The sequence below is a fragment of the Bufo gargarizans genome, chromosome 5 (genome assembly GCF_014858855.1).
Source record: "Bufo gargarizans isolate SCDJY-AF-19 chromosome 5, ASM1485885v1, whole genome shotgun sequence".
Taxonomy (NCBI): domain Eukaryota; kingdom Metazoa; phylum Chordata; class Amphibia; order Anura; family Bufonidae; genus Bufo; species Bufo gargarizans.
Genome location: NC_058084.1, coordinates 279,158,124 through 279,178,495, shown reverse-complemented (window position 1 = coordinate 279,178,495; position 20,372 = coordinate 279,158,124). Strand labels below are relative to the sequence as shown.

The 20,372-nt window shown below is 41.4% G+C and overlaps 1 protein-coding gene across 2 annotated transcripts in view; it reads right to left on the bottom strand.

Annotated features, from left to right (window-relative positions):
- The window catches only part of LOC122937792 (NFX1-type zinc finger-containing protein 1-like), a 226,278-nt gene that overhangs the window by 106,814 nt on the left and 99,092 nt on the right, over positions 1-20,372 (bottom strand). For both annotated transcript variants that reach the window (XM_044292832.1, XM_044292833.1), the window contains 3 exons: positions 8,680-8,730; positions 4,349-4,495; positions 1,814-2,023 (listed from right to left, as the gene is read on the bottom strand). In XM_044292832.1, coding sequence (XP_044148767.1) covers positions 1,814-2,023; positions 4,349-4,495; positions 8,680-8,730 — 408 coding nt within the window. The remainder of the gene's footprint in view (positions 1-1,813; positions 2,024-4,348; positions 4,496-8,679; positions 8,731-20,372) is intronic.

Genomic DNA, 20,372 nt, shown 5'->3' with positions numbered 1-20,372 from the left:
TATCTCTAGCTGCTACCAAACCAGAGATGGTTCGGTAGCCCCCCTCCCTCTCAGTCTGGAAGAGGAGGGGGAGCAGTTGCAGAGCTGACAGGCTGCAGGAGGAAAAGATAAATAGTTTTATAAAAATGTGGCATTATCAGCAGTGTACTGACTGATATAATAAAATTATGTTGTTTTTACCACACAGTGAACACTGTAAATAAAATCTGCAAAATAATGTTAAAATTGCCGTTTTTCCCCTCTAAAAAATAAAATAATAAATGTTGTTTACTACTCTATATATACCCCAAAATGGTTCCTAAAAAAACTACAACTAATTCTGCAAAATTAAAAAATAATTTAGAAGAAAAAAAATTAAAAGTTATGACTGCTGGAACACAAAGGAAGAAATATTATTGGTCTTAAAGGATAAAATTAATTGTCAATAAGGGGTTAAAAATGCAATAGTGAGCGCAAACAAGCAGACAAACTGCAGACAAATATTAAAAATCTACAATAAAAAATTACATCTGTGACTTTCTGTTCAAATTAGAGAAAAAAAGGGAATGTTCTTGCAGGTGACAGCTTTTGGGGTCCTGCAGCAGCTGTATGATAAGGCATAACTACAGCTAGATGGCACTGTCTGTTTCTGTGTCGGCAACACCCAGCCTCAGCTACTCACTCCCTGAAAGCTTTCCCTGCTTGAATTTCCTATTCTATACAATTTTTCTTCTTTATAGTCTTTCCATTCACTGTCCCTGATACTAGAATAGAAGCTTTATTGTAACTGTACACAGTTCCTAAGATCATTTTATTCCAGAGACTGATACACCCAACCACCCTCATTTACAGTCCAACACAGAATGACTCCACCCTGCATGCTGCCCCAGTGATTGACTTATTAAGGCTGTCTGTCACCCTGTAAGCCTCTGTAGTTGTTTTGCCACCCAAGTGCAGTAAAATCCACATAAGGGATTCATCGAAAGTGAACTTGACATGCTTCGGGTTCACTTTGCAGAGTAAGGCTCCTTTCACACTAGCGTTCGCTGGTCCGCTCGTGAGCTCCGTTTGAAGGAGCTCACGAGCGGACCCGAACGCAGCCGTCCAGCCCTGATGCAGTCTGAATGGAGCGGATCCGCTCAGACTGCATCAGTCTGGCGGCGTTCAGCCTCCGCTCCGCTCGCCTCCGCACGGACAGGCGGACAGCTGAACGCTGCTTGCAGCGTTCGGGTGTCCGCCTGGCCGTGCGGAGGCGTGCGGATCCGTGCGGATCCGTCCAGACTTACAATGTAAGTCAATGGGGACGGATCCGTTTGAAGATGCCACAATGTGGCTCAATCTTCAAGCGGATCCGTCCCCCATTGACTTTACATTGAAAGTCTGGACGGATCCGTCCGAGGCTATTTTCACACTTAGCTTTTTTTTTGCCATTTTAATGCAGACGGATCCATTCTGAACGGAGCCTCCGTCTGCATCATTATGAGCGGATCCGTTCAGAACGGATCCGCCCGAACGCTAGTGTGAAAGTAGCCTAATTTTTGTGAAATTTGTTACAAACCTGGTTTGTTACAAACCGGTTCGCTCATTCTTAATTCAAGTGCAAAACTGTTCAAATTACAGTCCTTCTAAAATAACAGATTTTACCCCATTTCTGCTAGCATTTTCCTTACATTTACAGTCTTAAATCTACCTTCAAAATTCTCACCAATAATATGTAGCATAGCTGTTGTATTCCAATTTTAATGCGATTATAAATGATTTAATATGGCAGTCACAATTTTTTTTTTTTATGAAGTTAGTAAAAAAAAAGTTTTTGTACATGCACATTAAATACCTCCCATCTTGGTTCCAAAAGATGCAGCTATGTTTTGGCTACCATATCTCAGAGGACTTTTATGACGATTTGATAGCCTCCTAGGAGTACCATATTGCTGCTGCTGATGGCTTACATGACTTGCTGCTGGGGTCTGTAAATGAGCTTTTCTCCTAGCACCAGTTGTGTCATTTTGCATTGTTCTTTCATTGTAGGGTTCTTGAGCTATACCTGGAAGATACAATGTTTTAAAATGTGCTACAATGTCTTAAAGATAAAAAGAACAAAAAATATACACTTTTGTTAGTTTTTACCTGATACATGTGGATATTAATATCATGGTCCAAGGTTTACAACTATTTCAGGCTTGTAATTGTGATAAATTATATTATAAATAATAGCTCATTTCCTCTCCATGACAGTAAATGACATATACAAGCTTTACCCCAAAAATTTATTTAAAGTCTTAGGCCTCACTTAATAGTGTTTTTTTGAAGTTCAACTGATTGATTTCAATTCGAGTTACAGCTACAGTCCATAAGGTTATGTACAACTCAGAGGGTGAAATTTACTAATCTATACATGGCATAAACCTACTCTGGCTGTACATGCACCATCAAGGGCGTAGCTGAAGGCTCATGGGCCCTGGTGCAAGAGTTCAGCTTGGGCCCCCCTTCCCTCAAACCTTCGTGCTGCATGAGGCAAAAATTTAAACTGCACTCCTCCATACCAAATTCTGCATGAGGCAAAAATTGAAACTCCTCCATACCAAATTCTTAACCTAACCCCTTCTGTCCAGCCAGAGGTGTAACTTGAATACACTTTCTATAATACCAGTGTCTTCTTATGTGGCACAAGGGTCTTTGGGCCCCTTAGGCTCCTGGGCCCGGTAGCGACTGCTACCTCTGCAACCCCTATAGCTACGCCCCTGTGCACCATATCAAAATGGTATGATAACTTTGGTGCATGGACAGGCACTTTTATTTCACTCTATACTAACTATTGGTTGGCTTACTTTGCAACACCAGAATGGTGCGCAGTAAGCATTGCCCTATTAAAGTGAAGCCACACCCCCTTTTCAAACTAGGCACTAATTTCTCAAAACCTAGTTACGCTAAATTGGGTCACATTTTGCTGCAATTTACACCAAAATCGAGGTTTCTTCACATTAGTAAATGGACTGCAGCTGTAGCTACAAAGATTTTGTGAAGCTCAGTTATAAAATTATATTATCTAGTACATGCATTTATATTATCTAGTACATGCATTTCTCAGACTTTAAAAGGACACCGTCATTTTTAATATTGTCTATCCATAGCAGTTTTCATAGTAGCCACCCAGGATGATGATTGATAAAAAACAGACTATATAGCATCTTGTCAGACCATGCTCACTACTAAAGGGTCAATGAAAATATCTTATACAAAATAAGGAGGACACTTCTATAAAGAGGTGATTATGTTGCTGCCAATCTTAAGATATAGACTTTATTGACTTTGTTATACAGTAGACACTGTCATGCTGTGCAAGGAAAATGTATTATCAGGCTTTATTCACACTAAGGGGTTTTACTCTGACATTTTTGACCATTTCCCCAGAATATTTTAGTTAAAAATGCAGAGATCAGATGTGAAAGTCTATAACAAAGAATTGAAAACTACATAAACAGTGTCTTGGCTTTTGGGGTTTTTAAAGGGGTTCTCTGATAATTTAGACAATGTAAATTCTTAAATATTATTTTATTATAAATATATTCCCAAATATCTTTCATTGGTTTTAATGGCTTGTTTTGTCTAGGGAGCAATCATTTGGATAAAAAAAATGATGGCGGCAATTTTATTTTTGCTAATGATGGCTCCCCGGACAAAACGAGCCATTATAAATAATGAATTGGCATTTGGGATTATGTTTATAATAAAGTAATATTTAAGTATTTTTATTTTCTCAATTCCCAGAAAACCCCTTTAAGGTCAGTGGCTGTTTCTCTTAAATGCAGCAAGCTTTAAGTTTGCAGTATTTTTTTGGAAGTACAATACAACATAAAGAGGCTGACTCATGACTTACCAATTTCAGATTGGTGGAGTTCTGACCACTTTGTTGATCTCTACTGATTTATAGAATTAAGTGTAAAGGATGCTGAACTGTCCTGTACAGTACCTGCACTGTACTGCTGTCTACCTTTGCCAGGATGAACTGTTCCTTTGGACACCAAATTACAGCACAACTCCTGTCCCCTTTATATAATATGATTTACTGGCTTCCAGCAATATTTCTGACGGGGATTAGGTTATTATTAATACCTGACTATGCAACCTCTAGTCAGACTGACCTCCTGGTGAAAACCTTCAGCTCCACTGCGGACCATGCAATAGCTCCAACAGCTTGTATACGGAACTTATGGGATCTGTACAATGATGTGTTCTGAGACACAATAGAATTAAGAGCCACATTCCATATGTAAGAAGTTATCCACTATAACGTTTACATATAAATCATATATTCTGCCTACACCTAATTTACAGTATAGATACCCTATAAATATAGTCTTTCCAGTACCTGTGGTATTATATGTCGTCAATTTCGCCCTTACACCTCCTCTGCTCTCAGATTGTGCTCTTTCTCTTTGATTTCTATGTCTTTCATTTTGAAGATCTGTAATACCAGAACGGCCTCCAACTACACCAAATAATCTGAATGGATCATCTAAATAAATGCAAAATAGAAACAACCAGTGTTATAGTCATTTGTCACTTTTACTAGAAATTAAGTCATTGCAAACCTATACAATATTGCATCTATTGCATTAAAATAACTTTTATATAGAGCAAGAAATAAGCAATGTGAAACAGTTTTATACACACACTTTTTTTTTATCCATTTTGGCTTTAGGTTACATATAGGTTTTTGAAGGGTTTTGCATTTTTTTGCTGCGTTTTTTAAAATGTCTTTTGCACTAAAAACACCAGTTCCAGAGGTTGAATGGAGGTCTATGGGAAATATAAATGCAGATCAAACAGGCAGTTGTGGTGCTGTTTTTATGTCCATGAAGTGTGGTTTTTGGGTCAATGAATTTTTTTTTCAAATTGCAGCATGCTCTCAGTCTGGCATTTTTCATTCATTGTCTGGCCTTTCTGTCCGATACACCACATTTTTTTAGGGAGCTTAAAAAAACATATGTTATGAGTTTTTTAAATTGGGTTTGTGCATGATGAATATTTTTTTCTGATACTACTGAAGTGACATTACAGGGTGGTACGACAGTCCATACGTTCCTGTAACAAAAAAAAAAAAGGATACAAAAGACGCCATTAAAAGACACCAGGTGCTAATAAGGGCAAAAGCGCTTCAAAGCGATTACCATGTCAGGCGGCTTTGATTATTTTTATTTTTTTATGGCCCAGAAAAAGGCATTAGCAAAACTGTGTGCCAGTACTGTTACTGTTTACATACTGTATATTGACAGCATTTAGGAGAAGTACAAATTCCTTTAATCTGGCCTAAATGAATTCAAAGGATTAGCAGGTGTTTTAAATTAACAATCACTGGGGCCTCATGCACACAACCGAATTTTTCATCCCTATGTTATCCGCAGATAGATCAATTAATTTATATGGGGCCATCCATACATTCCTATGTTTTGCAGATCTATGTGGCTATTCCCATTCCACATATTATAGAACATGTCCTATTCTGGTCTGTTTTGAGAACAAGAATAGATGGGAGGGGACTGAGAAAAATGTGGAATGCACACAGATGGTATCTCTATTTTGTGAATCTGTTGTTTGTGGAGTAAGATATGGACATGGTTGTGAGCATGAAGCCTGAGTGAAAAGTATATAAACTCACTTATAGACTGGTGTCACATGATTGTCATGTGAGTACAGGATAGTAAACCCACGGTTAGGTTAGGCAGGAACTCACAGCATCTTAAGTCACTATAATGCAATTAGCTCAAGTCAGAGAAGCAGCTGTTGGTACTGGAAATGCAGCTGTTACACACACAGAATATTTCCCCCAACACTATTGTGTGAAACTGGGCATAGGGGTAAAGAAGCTCCAGAAAAAAAGCCAACAAAATGTTAATCCTAAACGTTAATACTAAATACCATACAATTTCTTTTTTTTTTTTTTTCAGTTATGTGTATGGCAGATGTCAGGTCTTTAAAGATGGTGCCCGCTCAGGAGCTTAGTGGGCACCATAGCGACTGAGTGCCTGCTGTTTCAAAAAGCAGCAACCCCTAGGATGCCATGGTCAATTGTTACCACAGCATTGCATTCCTGGAGCCCTAATGGCTCCTCTGCACCAAGATCAAAGGAGCCTTCTGAAAACTCCAAGGACTGCCACAGAGAAATTCATATTGAGCCCTGCCTGTATCAGGTCTCTATAGGAATATAGTGAATCTCCCATAGGCTGCAGTGTTAAATCATTTCAGTGTATTGGAGAAGTGATCAGATGTCCCATCTGGGAACTTAAAGGGGTTGTCCGAGTTATGAAAAAATATATATAGCACTGTAAATCTGATGGGCAGCAATATATAACTGAGCTAAGCAAGTTTACCTGCAATAACAACAATCTCTGCCCCTCCTCCTGCTCTGCAAAGGGAATGAATATAAGTACTGCCCTGATTGACATGTCTCCCTGCTGAGTTACTCAGCAGCATGTTGTATGTGTAGGACTACAAGTCCCAGCTGTGCAATGACACTGTTGATACACACAGGATCTCCCCCCTACCTGTTCTTGTGCAGAACTCCTCTAGTCTGTGAGCTCCTGTGCCCAGCATTTGTCTTCTCACTGCCTGCAGCTACTCAGTAAAGCCTTCAGCCCTGAATCTGTGCTGCTGAAGGGGTTAAGAATCCAGGGAGAGAGCAGACAGCAAAAGCCAGCAGTGAAGGGGGGCGTGGCCAGCACAATGACGTCTCGTGTACAGACACTTCTCTGCTCTTTCAGGGTTGTGCGCAAATTATCATCAGAGCAGGGAGAGAAGCTGACATCACAGGTAATGTGATCCCCAGTGAAATCTAAGAAAGGAGCACCTACAGATGTAGTAAGTGCATGGCAAAGCTGTTACATTTGATTAATTAGAAACTTACAAAGAACAAAAAAATAACTCGGACAACCCCTTTAAGGGGCACCTGTTAGCAGATTTGTATCTATGAAACTGGCTGACCTGCTGCATGTCCGCTTGGCAGCTGAGGTATCTGCATACCTCCCAACTTTTGAAAAGACAAAAGAGGGAAAACATGTGTGGCTTGGGTAGCAGCACATTTTTTCATACTAGCTCATGCCTCTAACTCTTCCCAAAACATTATTAAACACACCCTGTTCCACCCAGTGCCCTAAAAGCCCCCTTCACAGTAGTCATGCAATGTGCCCCTTCACAGTAGTTATGCACAGATATGTGCCACTTCACAGTAGTTATGCCCAGATGTGCTCCCTTCACAGTTACTATGGGCAGATGTTCCCCCCTTCACAGTAGTTATGCGCCCCTTCCCAGGTCATGCCCACATGTGCCCCCTTCACAGTACTTATGTCCAGATGCTTCCCTTTACCTAAAAGATTTAAATTTGTTTTTCAATTGAGTTGTACAGTTTATAGGTCACATTAAAGGTGGAAAAAGTTCTAAAATGATTTATCTTTGTCTCATTTTTTTTAAAGCACAGAAACCGGACATTTGAACAGAGGTGTGTAGACTTTTTCTATACACTGTATGTCCCCATCACAGTAGTTATGGCCAGACATGTGCCCCCTCACAGTAGTTATGACCAGATATGTGCCCCTCACAGTTGCTATGACCAGATATGTGCCCCCTCATAGTAATTATGACCAGATATGTGCCCCCTCACAGTAGCTATGCCAGATATGTGCCCCATCACAATAGCAATGACCAGATATGTCCCCCCTCATAGTAGTTATGCCTATATATATATGCCCCTCACAGTAGTTATGCCCAGATATCAGCCCCCTCACAGTACTTATGCCCATATATTTGCCCATTCACAGTAGTTTGCCCAGGTATGTGCCCACTTTACAGTTAGTAAAAAACAAACAAACAGTAAATACTCACCTAGCTCATCCAATCTGTGCTCTCCAGCAGCAGCAGGGAGGATACACATTGAGCTGCTGGTCTGTGTAGGAGGAGCAGAGGCTGATTCCCAGCCTGCCCCCCCTCCCCCCCCCCCCCCCACACACACAGACCAGCAGTGTGGAGTGCCGGCAGCTGAGAAGAATGGTGGAGCAGGGAGTGAGGGGTTTTCTGCTTCACCATTAAAATCAGCTGTCTCTACATCCTATGGAGGCAGAGACAACTAAGAGCGGGGCTTACCTCAGCCATTCAGAGACAGCGGGACAACCAGCAAAATCTGGGACTGTCCTGCCATGTACGGATGACTATTTGGCCTTGCTCTTGACAGGGCTTAATAGGCATTCTGTCAAATTTTACAGTAAATTACATAATACACAACAATACAGAAATATTGCAGTATATTATATGATTACCTCATGTTCAGGTCCCCTAGTGGGATATAAAAAATAAATGTAAAAAGAAAAAAAGTGCAAGAAAAATATAAAAAGAAAATAAAATTGTCGCCTTTTTTGCTTGCAAAAACTTTTGGTTCCATAAAAATAGAAAAAAAACTATACATAACTCATATTGCTGTATTCTTAATGACCAATACAAAAAATGAACACACTTTTTTTTTAATCCCATATAATGAACAGCATAAAAAAAAATAAAAATAGAAAAATCCAAAATGTTCTGGTTTCCTTTATTCCATCTCTCAAATAATACAATAAAAGGCAATTAAAAAGTCATAAGTGCTGTCAAATGGGACGAATAAAAACTGTCAGAGTAGACACTGAACAAAAGAATACTGAGCAAGATACTCACTTTGCACCCCCCTCCCTCTTTCATTTAGGCCTTGATGGGTGTTTTGACCACCTGCAGATGAAAAAAAAATGCTATTATGCCACATTATATTGCATTTTAAGAACCTTTTTTCTAGAAGTGTAATGGTGAACATTAAATAGCAGACAAATATGGAATATTTACATCCAGTTTAAAAAAGTCTCTAGGTTTTAATATTTTGGGGTTTTCCAAACTTTAAATTAAATAAAAAGTGATCAAAAAGTCCTACACACACCAAAGCAGTATGAATAAAAACTACAGATTGCCCTGCAAAAATGAGCCCTCACACAGTTCCATAGACATAAGTATACTAAGGTTATGAGGGTCAGAATATGTGATGCAAAGAAAACATTATTATAAACAGAAAAAAAACAAGAAAAGCTATAAAAAAATATTGTATTGCTGTAATCATATTGATCTGCAGAATAGCTGACGTCAGTTTTTCTACGTAGGGAACATTGTAAAAATTAACAAATCTAATTGTGGAGGAATTCAGTTTTTTTTCCAATTCCAACCAATCTGGAAAATTTTTCCAGCTTCTCACTATATTGTATGCAATATTAAAAAAAGCCTCATATGGAAAATGAATGGAAAAATGGAAGGCAAGCAGTAAAAAAAGCAAAATCACTCCTTCTGGAGGGGGTTAAAGGAATTTCCTAACTGCTATCTGCTCTCTCTGTTGCTTATGTTGTTACAATCTACATTATATTACAGTTATAATGACCTCCCCTAATGCCTAGGCCCCTTGTATAAGTTATACTTTCCCCGCTTCCCAGCACCCGCATTGCTTCTGAATCCTGCAAGGCTGCTGTTGCATCTCCTTGTCGCAAGGATCAAAACATCTGGCGACGGGTGGAGCAGCCAATAGCAGGCTGTGACGGGACGAGCCTGCTATTAGCTGTCCTTCGCCGAATGTTTTGATCAACGTTACGAGGAGATGCAGTGATAGAGATGTGGATATCATTCATGATAGTAATGTGAAGCCATTACAATATGGCGCTGGCACCTAGATGTTTACACAGTTTGCATACCAAAGTTAGTAAAATAATGGCTTGGAAGAGAAGAAAATCCAGCACAGAAAAATGGAAATTCCAGTAGTCTTTATTCCAGCATAGAAACAACAATACAAAGCAGTGGCACTTCAACTCCTGACACCTCCCATGTTTCGAACCAAGATGCGGTTCTTAATCATGATCCAAAAGGAGCTTGAACTATGGGTATTATTGCTACCTTGATACCTTGCTACCACCTACCATACATGCCCTCCCCAAGACACATAAGAACCTTAATCCACCACCATTGCATCCAATAGTCACGGGTATTGGGTCACTCACTGAACGGCTGGGAGAGTGGCCAGATTCACTCCTCCAGCCTTTAGTCAGGAGACTACCAGGTTTAATCAAAGACACTTCTGATTTTTTGCGTGCGTTTTTTAGTAGAGAATGGCGTCCGGATTATTCTTGGCTTACCCTTGATGTGATATCATTTTATCCATCCATCTCTCATAGGGTTGCCATATGGGCTTTGGAGTACCATCTACATATATACACCACCTTTACCACTGAGGATTATGTCTCAGAGGTTGCTATGTTCCTCTTCCTTTTCTATTTGACAGTAAATATTATTTACAGGTGGGTGGTGTGTCTGTGGGAGCTAAGTACTCCCCCTCTTTGGCCAATCTAGTGAAGGCGTATTGGAAGGGAAGATATATCTTCTCTGCGGACAATCCTTTTTTGGGTTGCGTGATCTGGTATGGCAGATACATCGATGACCTTATTATATGGTCCGCCGGTGTGTCTGCCATACCAGACTTCGTGACTTACGTCAATGACAATCCTTATAATTTAAGATTCTACGGAATGAGATATTTTTCTACGGAATGATATATTTTAAGAGAACGTCTTACCAGCAGGGGCTACCCTAAATGGATGTTGCATAGGGCTTATGGCATTGCTGTTGCAAAAAGTAGGGAGGACTTATTATCTAATTATAGTAAAAAGAACACCCACAATAAGTTATCTAATATTGATGATGGAAGTAGAGGTGGTTCTGCCAGCTGCACCCTCCGACTCCGAACAACAGCAATACCTTACCTATGTTGGTCCTCCCATATAGCCGCCAATTTTCTGAGTTACAACTAGTGATTAAAAAGTGTTTACTGATTTTGTTTGATGATAGTGTTTTGTTTGACACATTAATAAATGGATGCCACATCGTGGCCAGACGATCCAAAACACTGGCTGATATTCTTTCACCTTCATTTTTCTCCCGTACAAGTGTGAACACGGGCAAGAACTGGCTGAAATATACAGGTTCATTTCGATGCGGTGGACACCCGTGTAAGACTTGTAGTTTTGTTCACAGAACTGGCACATTTAATGATTCTAGCCACACAGACAGTTTCCCTATCAAGGAATATATGGATTGTAATACTGCCGATGTGGTGTATGACATCAAGTGTTCCATTTATGACCTGATTTACGTCGGCAGTACTGGCAGTTAATTCAAAACTAGATTTAGAGAACATCTGAATTATATTACAAATACTAAGGCTACTAATGTGTTGAGTGTAGCCCAACATTTTATTAAAATCCACAATCGCGACATTACTGGGCTCTGTACTTTTCCTATTGAAAGGGTCAGAGTTCCAATAAGATTTGGTGCTGTCAAAAAGAAGATTCTATTTCGTGATGCCTATTGGATCTTTCGTCTCAATACTAGAATGCCCTTTGGTCTCAACCTTAGGAAAGAGTTAATGCAATTTTATTAAATAGCTAACAATATTTTAATATTCTGCTTCATATATATGTTTGCTAGCTCATAGTCAGTGTAATCTGAGGATATACGGTTCCTATTTGTATGATTCAATGTAGTACTGTGTCAAGTTTTCTGTTTACATTGTGAGTGATGTTCACATTATGCGTTTTCTATGACGCAGATTTTATTATGTCTCGATGTTTATTTATTTGGATGTACACAATTTTCGTACGTATTATTTACCTGTTTTTCATCACATGTAAGTTTTTAACTGGGTTTTCTTTGCCTCGTCTCCCATCCACAGGGGAGGGAGATGTTTCTAAATTATTATTTTTATTTTCTTCCTTCCTTCCCCCTCCCTCCCTCCTTTTTTTTTTTTTTTCCTCGCCACTGGTTGGTGGTAGCAAGGTATAAGAATACCCATAGTTCAAGGTGCTTTTGGATCATGATTAAGAACCGCTTCTTGGTTCAAAACATGTCGATCTGATGGGAGGTGTCGAGAGTTGAAGTGCCACTGCTTTGTATTGTTGTTTCTACCCTGGACTAAAGATGGCTGGAATTTCCATTTTTCTGTGCTGGATTTTCTTCTCTTGCAAGCTGTTGAATTAAGCCCTGCCTCGGCTGATCCGTGCACACAGAGGATTTGGTGAGCTGGACTTTTGTTACATTGTGCTTAGTAAAATAATGCACAATGCACAGATGCCTATGTTATGGCCAATGTTATGATGCCTGTGTTATGGCCAATGGAAAAATGCCACGGGCCTCAGGGGGCATACCTCATCTGATGTACTTATATACTGCTTAATTTCCTGTAATAAAGGAGAACTGCTTTGACCCTTGCCTGGTGTCAGTGTTGGTTCTTCCATGCTTGTAAAATCCTAGAATTAAGACAATTTGGAACAGTAGAGCAAATGCATTTAGCTCTGATTGAGAGCAGCTTTAACAGTTTGGCACCCAACGTGGGGCTCGAGAGAAAGTAACATCAGTAGCCGAAGGTCTGGGTTCCCGGAGCACGGTGGATGACACTTGAGGATGGGGACTGCAGCCCCAGAGACAATATAAGAAAACTGGTTATCTTGCCTACCTCTTGTTGCACTCCGCCGTGCTGTGGTAATCTTTCTGCTGGACGATGTTACACTGTGAGTAATAGCCCTCGGCTGATGTTGAAATATCGTGTCCCTTAGACAGAGAAGGAAGATTTGCTCTACTGTGGGTACATCTTTTCTGTGTTTCCGTGTCAGGCACCTTCACGGTTAGCAATTAAGCAGAGCAAGAGAAATCCCCTGGTTGGGGGGGGGGGGGGGGGGGGGAGAGCTCATAGGACAGGGGCTACAATAAATTTCTGCCCACGGTGGCAGATGGATTATCCCCTTGGGAACTACAATTAATTTCTGCCTGAGGTGGCAGATAGATTAGCCAGAGGGGACTACAATAGGACGGGGGCTACAATAAATTTCTGCGTCCAGGCATCGTACTGTTAGAGCTGTGAGTGTGATCTAGGACCTTAGATGACATCATCACCATGCGACCAGTAACCTAGCAATATTACTGGTCACAGTAATGGGGGGGGGGCTGTATAGTGTGGGGGGCCTGTGTAGTGTGGGGGGCCTATATAGTGTGGGGGCCTGTATAGTGTGGGGGCCTGTATACTGTGGAGTGCTATACTATATACTGTGGGGGGCTGTATACTGTATACTGTGGGTGCTGTATAGTGTGGAGTGCTATACTGCTCTACTGTATAGTGTGGGGGGCTGTATAGTGTGGGGGACTGTATAGTGTATACTGTGGGTGCTGTATATTGTGGAGTGCTATGCTATATACTGTGGGGGCTGTATACTGTGGGTGCTGTATAGTGTGGAGTGCTATACTGCTCTACTGTATAGTGTGGGGGGCTGTATAGTGTGGGGGACTGTATAGTGTGGGGGGCTGTATAGTGTATACTGTGGGTGCTGTATATTGTGGAGTGCTATACTATATACTGTGGGGGCTGTATACTGTATACTGTGGGTGCTGTATAGTGTGGAGTGCTATACTGCTGTACTGTATAGTGTGGGGTGCTGTATCGTGTATAGTTTGGGGTGCTGTATACTGTGAGGTGCTATACTGCTCCACTGTATACTGTGAGGTGTTGTATACTGTGGGGTGTTGTATACTGTGGGCTGCTATACTGCTTTACTATATACTGTGGGGTACTGTATAGTGTGGGGTGCTCTACTGCATACTGTGTGGTGCTGTATACTGTGGGCTGCTATACTGCTCTACTATATACTGTGGGGTACTGTATAGTGTGGGGTGCTACTGCTATACTGCATACTGTGTAGTGCTGTATACTATAGGGTGCTATACTGCATACTGTGTGCTGCTGTATACTATGGGGTGCTATACTGCATACTGTGGGGTGCTGGGGTGCACTGTAACACTAGGGTGAGCCATGCCCTGGTCTCCTTCCTGCAGAGCGGTGCTCACTTCCAGCCTGAGCCCAGCTGCCCAGAGCACTGATCCTGAGCCGCTGGAGTCTTCAGAACTGGAAGTATTTACAGTCATTCACTGGACTCTACCAGATGTGTGGATTTTTTTGTGTGTGTGTGTTGTGGTGGAGGGCATGATTGCCTGCTAAGGTGTGGGAAGGCGGGATCCAGGGGGCCCAAGTAAATTTTTGCCCAGGGTCCAATCAATATTAAAGACGGCCCTGCTTGTGTGTTGCCAAATAGAAAACTGACTAGTAGAGGAAGGTCACACAGCCAAGTTTCCTGTGAGCAAAATCACCTGTACTGATGTGATGATGAGGCCAAATTAAGAGTTAAGTCGAGAATGAAAGAAATCATCACAGAGACACAGGGAGGTGTGTACACTGGCTTTAGGCCAAAAAGGAGTGAAATTATTACAAAGTTTCTCACAGGATTGAACACAGGACATTCGACCTTGAATTTAGAACATTCTATTCTAGATATTATAAAAAACAATGCAAACATCAGCATGAAAATAATTAAGTATAAGAATTTAGGCTGGGCAAAAATGTAATTATTTTTGCATGCCACCAATCCTACCCTCAAAGATGGCACTGAGAGACCCTACCACGCCTCCAGCAGCCATCTTAACTAAGATAACTTCCTCACCAGCGGCCATCTTAACTCCTGCAACTTCTGGCTGGCTCGGCGGTCATCTTAACTGCATGAACTTTACTCCCTGCCCAGCAGCCATCTAAGTTACAGGTATTTCTCCTGTTATGGCTACAAGCATGAAAGAATACACATAGATCTAAGTAGCACCACATAGAGTACTGGACTCAGTAAGTGAAGGATATACATATAGCATATACCTATAATTAGTTATCACTTGTAGTATTGTTTAATTAGATTAAATCCTTAACTTCTTTGTTTTTTTACTTTACTAGGATTAAGTCAGCACTTGGAGGCAACTTCATCTTGATTCATAACAGGTTGTTGTGGTTGGTGCAGATGTCCAGGACCCCAGGTCAAGTGAAGTACGTGGCCTTGGGGGTCCTGTCCATCTGCTAAAATCACAAAAGGAAGGGATTGTGATAGAAATGGTCTCAACTGTGGTAAACTGTATCTTTTAGGCCAGACAGATTCTGTTCTGTCTGTCTTTCATATGATGTTGCTGAAGAATGCTAACCTTGAGATAAGATGCTGCAGAAGTAGTAAGGAAGAAAGAATGTAGACAGGCAGTGAAGGACATCAGCAAGCTAATGAAAGGTGTAGACATGCCCCTCCCAATGGTAAACTGAATCCAGAGTAGTGAGAAAAAGAATGTAGGGAAATAAAGGATGGCTGAAAGATAACAAGCTAACAGAACAGACAGAAGACTGGCTGTGAGTAGTAAGGAAAGTGTATAGAGGAGGTGTACAGAGACAGAGAAAGTCAGAAGTATTATTATGAACATTACAATGATTAGTGTTGGACGCAAATATTCTAATAGCGAATATTAATCGCGAATATCGGCACTTCGAGAATTTGCGAATATTTAGAATATAGTGATATATATTCGTTCACGTGTACCCCCGGACTGCCGCTCCATCCCCATTGACTATAATGGGGGTGGGGCGAAGTTCCGGCGGCGGCACGACAGCGCACGGTGAGAGGTAGCCGGACTAAAAGTACTGCATGCAGTTGCGCTGAATACTGTAAGTCTTACTGAGTAGGCTAACAGTATTCAAACAGCAATTCTTATTTTGGCCACCAGATGGCAGGCCAGGATAGGAAATGAGCAAAAGTGAACAAAATAAGCTAATAATAAATTTCTGATAAATCAAAATAAAAAAAATAAAAAATGTAATAAGCTCATATATGAGGCACATAATGAAAATATATAAAAAATATAAAATATATAAAAGTTAAAATCACCCCCCTTTCGGTATAATTAAAAAATAAATACCTAAATAACAATAAATATAAAAATCATGGGTATCACCGCGACCAAAAATGCTCATACTTTTAAAATAGAAAAAAAAAATCCAATATGGAGAATGGCATAACGGAAAAAAGGGTCAAAATCGCTGATTTGCCATTTTTTCATTGCTACTCTTACCCCAAAAAAGTTATAAATGTGATAAAAAAAAGTCAAGCATACTCCAAAATAGTATCAATTAAAAGTACAGATTGTTCCGCAAAAAATGAGCCCCTAAACAGCTCAGTAGACATAAGCATAAAAAAGTTATGGGGGTCAGAATATCGTGATATAAAAAAAAAAAATCTCAAAGTTAAAATTTATTTTTACACTAGTTAGACATATAGAACCTATACCTATTGGGTATTGTTGTACTCATACTGACCCAGAGAATCAAGAGCATGGGTCAGTTTTGCTGTAAACAAAACCCATAAAACGGTGGCGGGATTGCGTTTTTTTTTTACCACTTCCCACAACATTTTATTCCAAAATTAATGGTGGCATTAGAAAGTACAACTTATCCCACAAAAAATAAGCCCTCATACAGCTATGTGACCGGAAAAATAAAAATGTTATGGCTCACGGAAAATAGGGAAGAAAAGATTTTTTGCGATCAATAAAATAATCTCGAATTCACGAATATAAGACGAATATTACATAGTAACATAGTATATAAGGCCGAAAAAAGAGAATTTGTCCATCCAGTTCGGCCTGTTATCCTGCAAGTTGATTCAGAGGAAAGCAAAATAAAAACTGTGAGGTACAAGCCAATTTTCCCCACTTTAGGGGAATAAAAAATTCCTTCCCGACTCCAATAAGGCAATCAGAATAACTCCCTGGATCAATGACCCCTCTCTAGTAGCTATAGCCTGTAATATTATTACACTCCAGAAATTCATCCAAGCCCCTCTTGAATTCTTTTATTGTACGCACCATCACCACTTCCTCAGGGAGAGAGTTCCATAGTCTCACTGCTCTTACCGTAAATAATAATTTTCTATGTTTGTGTACAAACCTTCTTTCCTCCAGGCACAGAGGGTGTCCCCTCGTCACATTCACAGTCCTGGGGATAAATAGATGATGGAAGAGATCTCTGTACTGCCCCCTGATATATTTATACATAGTAATTAGATCTCCCTAAGTTGTCTTTTTTCTAAAGTGAATAACCCTAATGTTTATAATCTTTCAGGGTACTGTAGTTGCCCCATTCCAGTTATTACTTTAGTTGCCCTCCTCTGAACCCTCTCCAGCTCTGCTATGTCTGCCTTGTTCACAGGAGCCCAGAACTGTACACAGTACTCCATGTGTGGTCTGATATTCTACTAAATTCGAATATTGCCCCTGCCGCTCCTCACTAACCATGATAATGTTAAAACAACTCCCAACAGAGAAAGGAAAAAGTAAGTCTGCCACCCTATAATGGTGCTTGGGGGTGAACCTGCAGAGTCTGCGGGACCCAGAATCCAGATGGGAGAGAGTGTTGTGCTGTGTTTGTGTTACTCCTCCTCCACACCACATGAGAGGATTGTATTCTGCGTTGGTTGACTGTGCCAGGATCACTGTCCCCACAGACACCCATGTTTTTAGGGATGGCTGGGGAGGCAGTGAGGATGACATAAAGACAAGTGAGGGGAAAAAGTTAGACCAAGATTAGGAAACAGGCAATCCAGTAACGGCTGTGCCCTTAAACATTTTAGCAGTCCGGCCCCAATGATATTCCTCACTCTGGCTGATATAGAAGTAGTTCCGTTTTTTATTGATAATGGAGCAGCCAAGACAGTTGTGCACAGCAAACATGTGCTCCCCTGACTTAATCTCCACAGACACCTGTTCTTGTGTAGGAGTGGATAGGAAAGTAAGTAGTACACTCCCCTTTTAACAGAGCCCATCCGTGTTAGATTTGCCCTTAACCAGGAAGTGCTTTCCCGTTTGCTGGTCAGTGATAATGCCCCCTGTTGCCTCCTGGGTGAAGACTTGCTTGCAAAAGTACATGCCAGCATCTCATACCAGGAGGATGGTACTGTGAAACTCACAGGTGTCCTCAATGACCAGGAACTTTGTTTGTTGGCCGTTAGTGAAAAAAACTCCCTGATCCACGTTTGTATCAGTACTCCCAGAAGATAAGGAAGACCTGCTTGCGGGAATGTCGGGCCATCTATGGGCTACTGGACCCATGGATGTTGGCAAGTTCCCAGTTGCTCCAGTTGAAGTGGAGATGAAAACTGGTGCCCCACTTCCCAGGAAGATGCAGTATCTCTTGAGTATGGCACAGTCAGATGCCATATCTCAAACAGTTGCAGAATGGGGAAGGGGGTTATCAAGGAGATCGTATTCCCTTCTAACACTCTTTTGTACCCTGTGAAAAAGAAAAGTGAGGAGGGTAAACCCACCCAGTACCAGATGGTACATGACCTACGTGCTGACAATGAAGCCACGGTTTTTAACAGCCCCCATTGTGCCCAATAAATACACCTTGTTGGCTCAGGTTCCCGCTACCTCTACCTACTTCACGGTGATTGATTTGGCAAATGTTTTATTTTCAGTACCACTACATTCAGACAGTTGGAAGTTGTTTGCCTTCACACAGGGTAAAGGGTAAACAGGATACCTGGGTGGTACTGCTGCAGGGGGCCCAGAACTCGCACTCTATGTATACTGCAGCCATCTCACAAGTTTTGTCAGATTGGAAGTTACTACATCTGGAGGTTGTGCTCCTGCAATATGTTGATAACTTGTTGGTCTGCTGTCCCTCCAGGGACATCTGTCTACCGGCTTCCCTGTCACTCTGGTCATTTTTGGCTGATCATGGCTGCTAGATGTAAAATACTAAGTTTCAGTTTTGCTGCATTACTGTTACCTTCCTGGGGTGAAGCATCTCACCTCTGAATGTAAGAAGGCTGTGGAGGACACCCCTTTGCCCAGAAACATGAACGCAACAAGGACATTTTTGGGCCTTGTTCCTTATTGCAGACCTTGGATACGCAATTTTGATGCAGCCTCTTTATGATTGTTTTTCTTTTAGTCCCTTCCACCTTGCAGATGAGGTGGTAGATACCTTTTATGCCCTAAACCTGGCAATTTTGTGCTCCCCCGCACAGATTATTACATTTAGATTGTATTGTACAGAAGTAAATGGCCATGTCTCAGCTGTCCTCACCCAAATGCATGACCAGCAACAACACCCTGTGGCATATTATTCTGCCAGACTTGACCCGTGGCCAGAGGAAGAGACTCATGACCGTTTGCAGATGATGTCATGAGAGACAGCGGGATTTGACCGTATGGTAAATTAGCCATTAGATAATCCAGAGCATGTGCTCTTTGTGGATGGATTTTGGTATGGCCAGGATGGCAGGTACTACACAGGTTTGGCAGTGGTGACTAAACATGACACTCTAAAAGCATTGTCATTCCCACCACACATGTCTGTCTAAGAAGCAGAGCTAAGGGCTCTGGAGATGGCTTGCAGATATGCAGATGGAAAAAAAGCCAACATTCACACTGATTTTAGGTATGCCTTTGGGATAGCCCATGATTATGGGCCCATTTGGAAGCCAGAGACCTCCTCATCGTTTCAGGTAAACCCATCAAAATGGGGAAGCAGAGAGGTCTCTTATGAAAGTCCTCATGTCGCCAACTTGAATGGCGATGATAAAAACAAAGGTCACTGTAAAACAGGCAAAGGGAAAAGCCAAGGCAGATCAGGCAGCAACAATGGCTGCCAAATTGCCTGGGCAGACCCCTGCCTTAGTGGACATGGCTCAGGTCCCTTAAATAACTCCTCCTGTCTCCCTGGAAGTTCTTAAGACCTTACAGAACCAGGCAGGGAAGGAGGAAAGGGACTAGTGGATGTAAAAAGGAGGTACTGCAAATGATGAAGGCCTAATACAATTGCACAGGCAACCCATGGGGTGACGCACCAGTAAAAAAACTGCTATGTGTGATTTAGTACATGGTACGCCCCAGGGTTCAGCATTGTAGCAGCCAGATATACTCAAGGATGTATAATTTTTGCCCAAAACAATGTGGGCAAAATGGTTAAGGTACCCCATAAACACATGCCTCGCCCTTTTTATCTGTTTCAACACTTGCAGACTACATTCAACTACCCAAGGTGGGAATGTATGAGTGTGTGTGATGACTTTATTTCAGGATGGCCAGAACCATACCGGGTAGCAAAGAAGATTGCGGCAAAAGTTGTATACAGGTAGACCTGAGACCATTGAAAGTGACAGAGGTGTTCACTTCGCAGGTGAAGTGATGCAGGAGATGATGAAGGTTTTGGGTGTAGAACAGGCCTTACATGCTTCGTACCATCCACAAAGCAGCAGTAGGGTAGGAAAAAAGGAACTGAACGTGACACTATCGTTAAAGATTCCAAAAGCCATGGACAGAGTGCCTGCTGGTAGCCCTCTTTTCAGTAAGGTATACCCCTAACCCTAGGACAGGCCTTAGTCCCTATAAGGTCCTTTGTGGGTCAACCCCTAGGAAAGGATTGTATTTTCCACAGC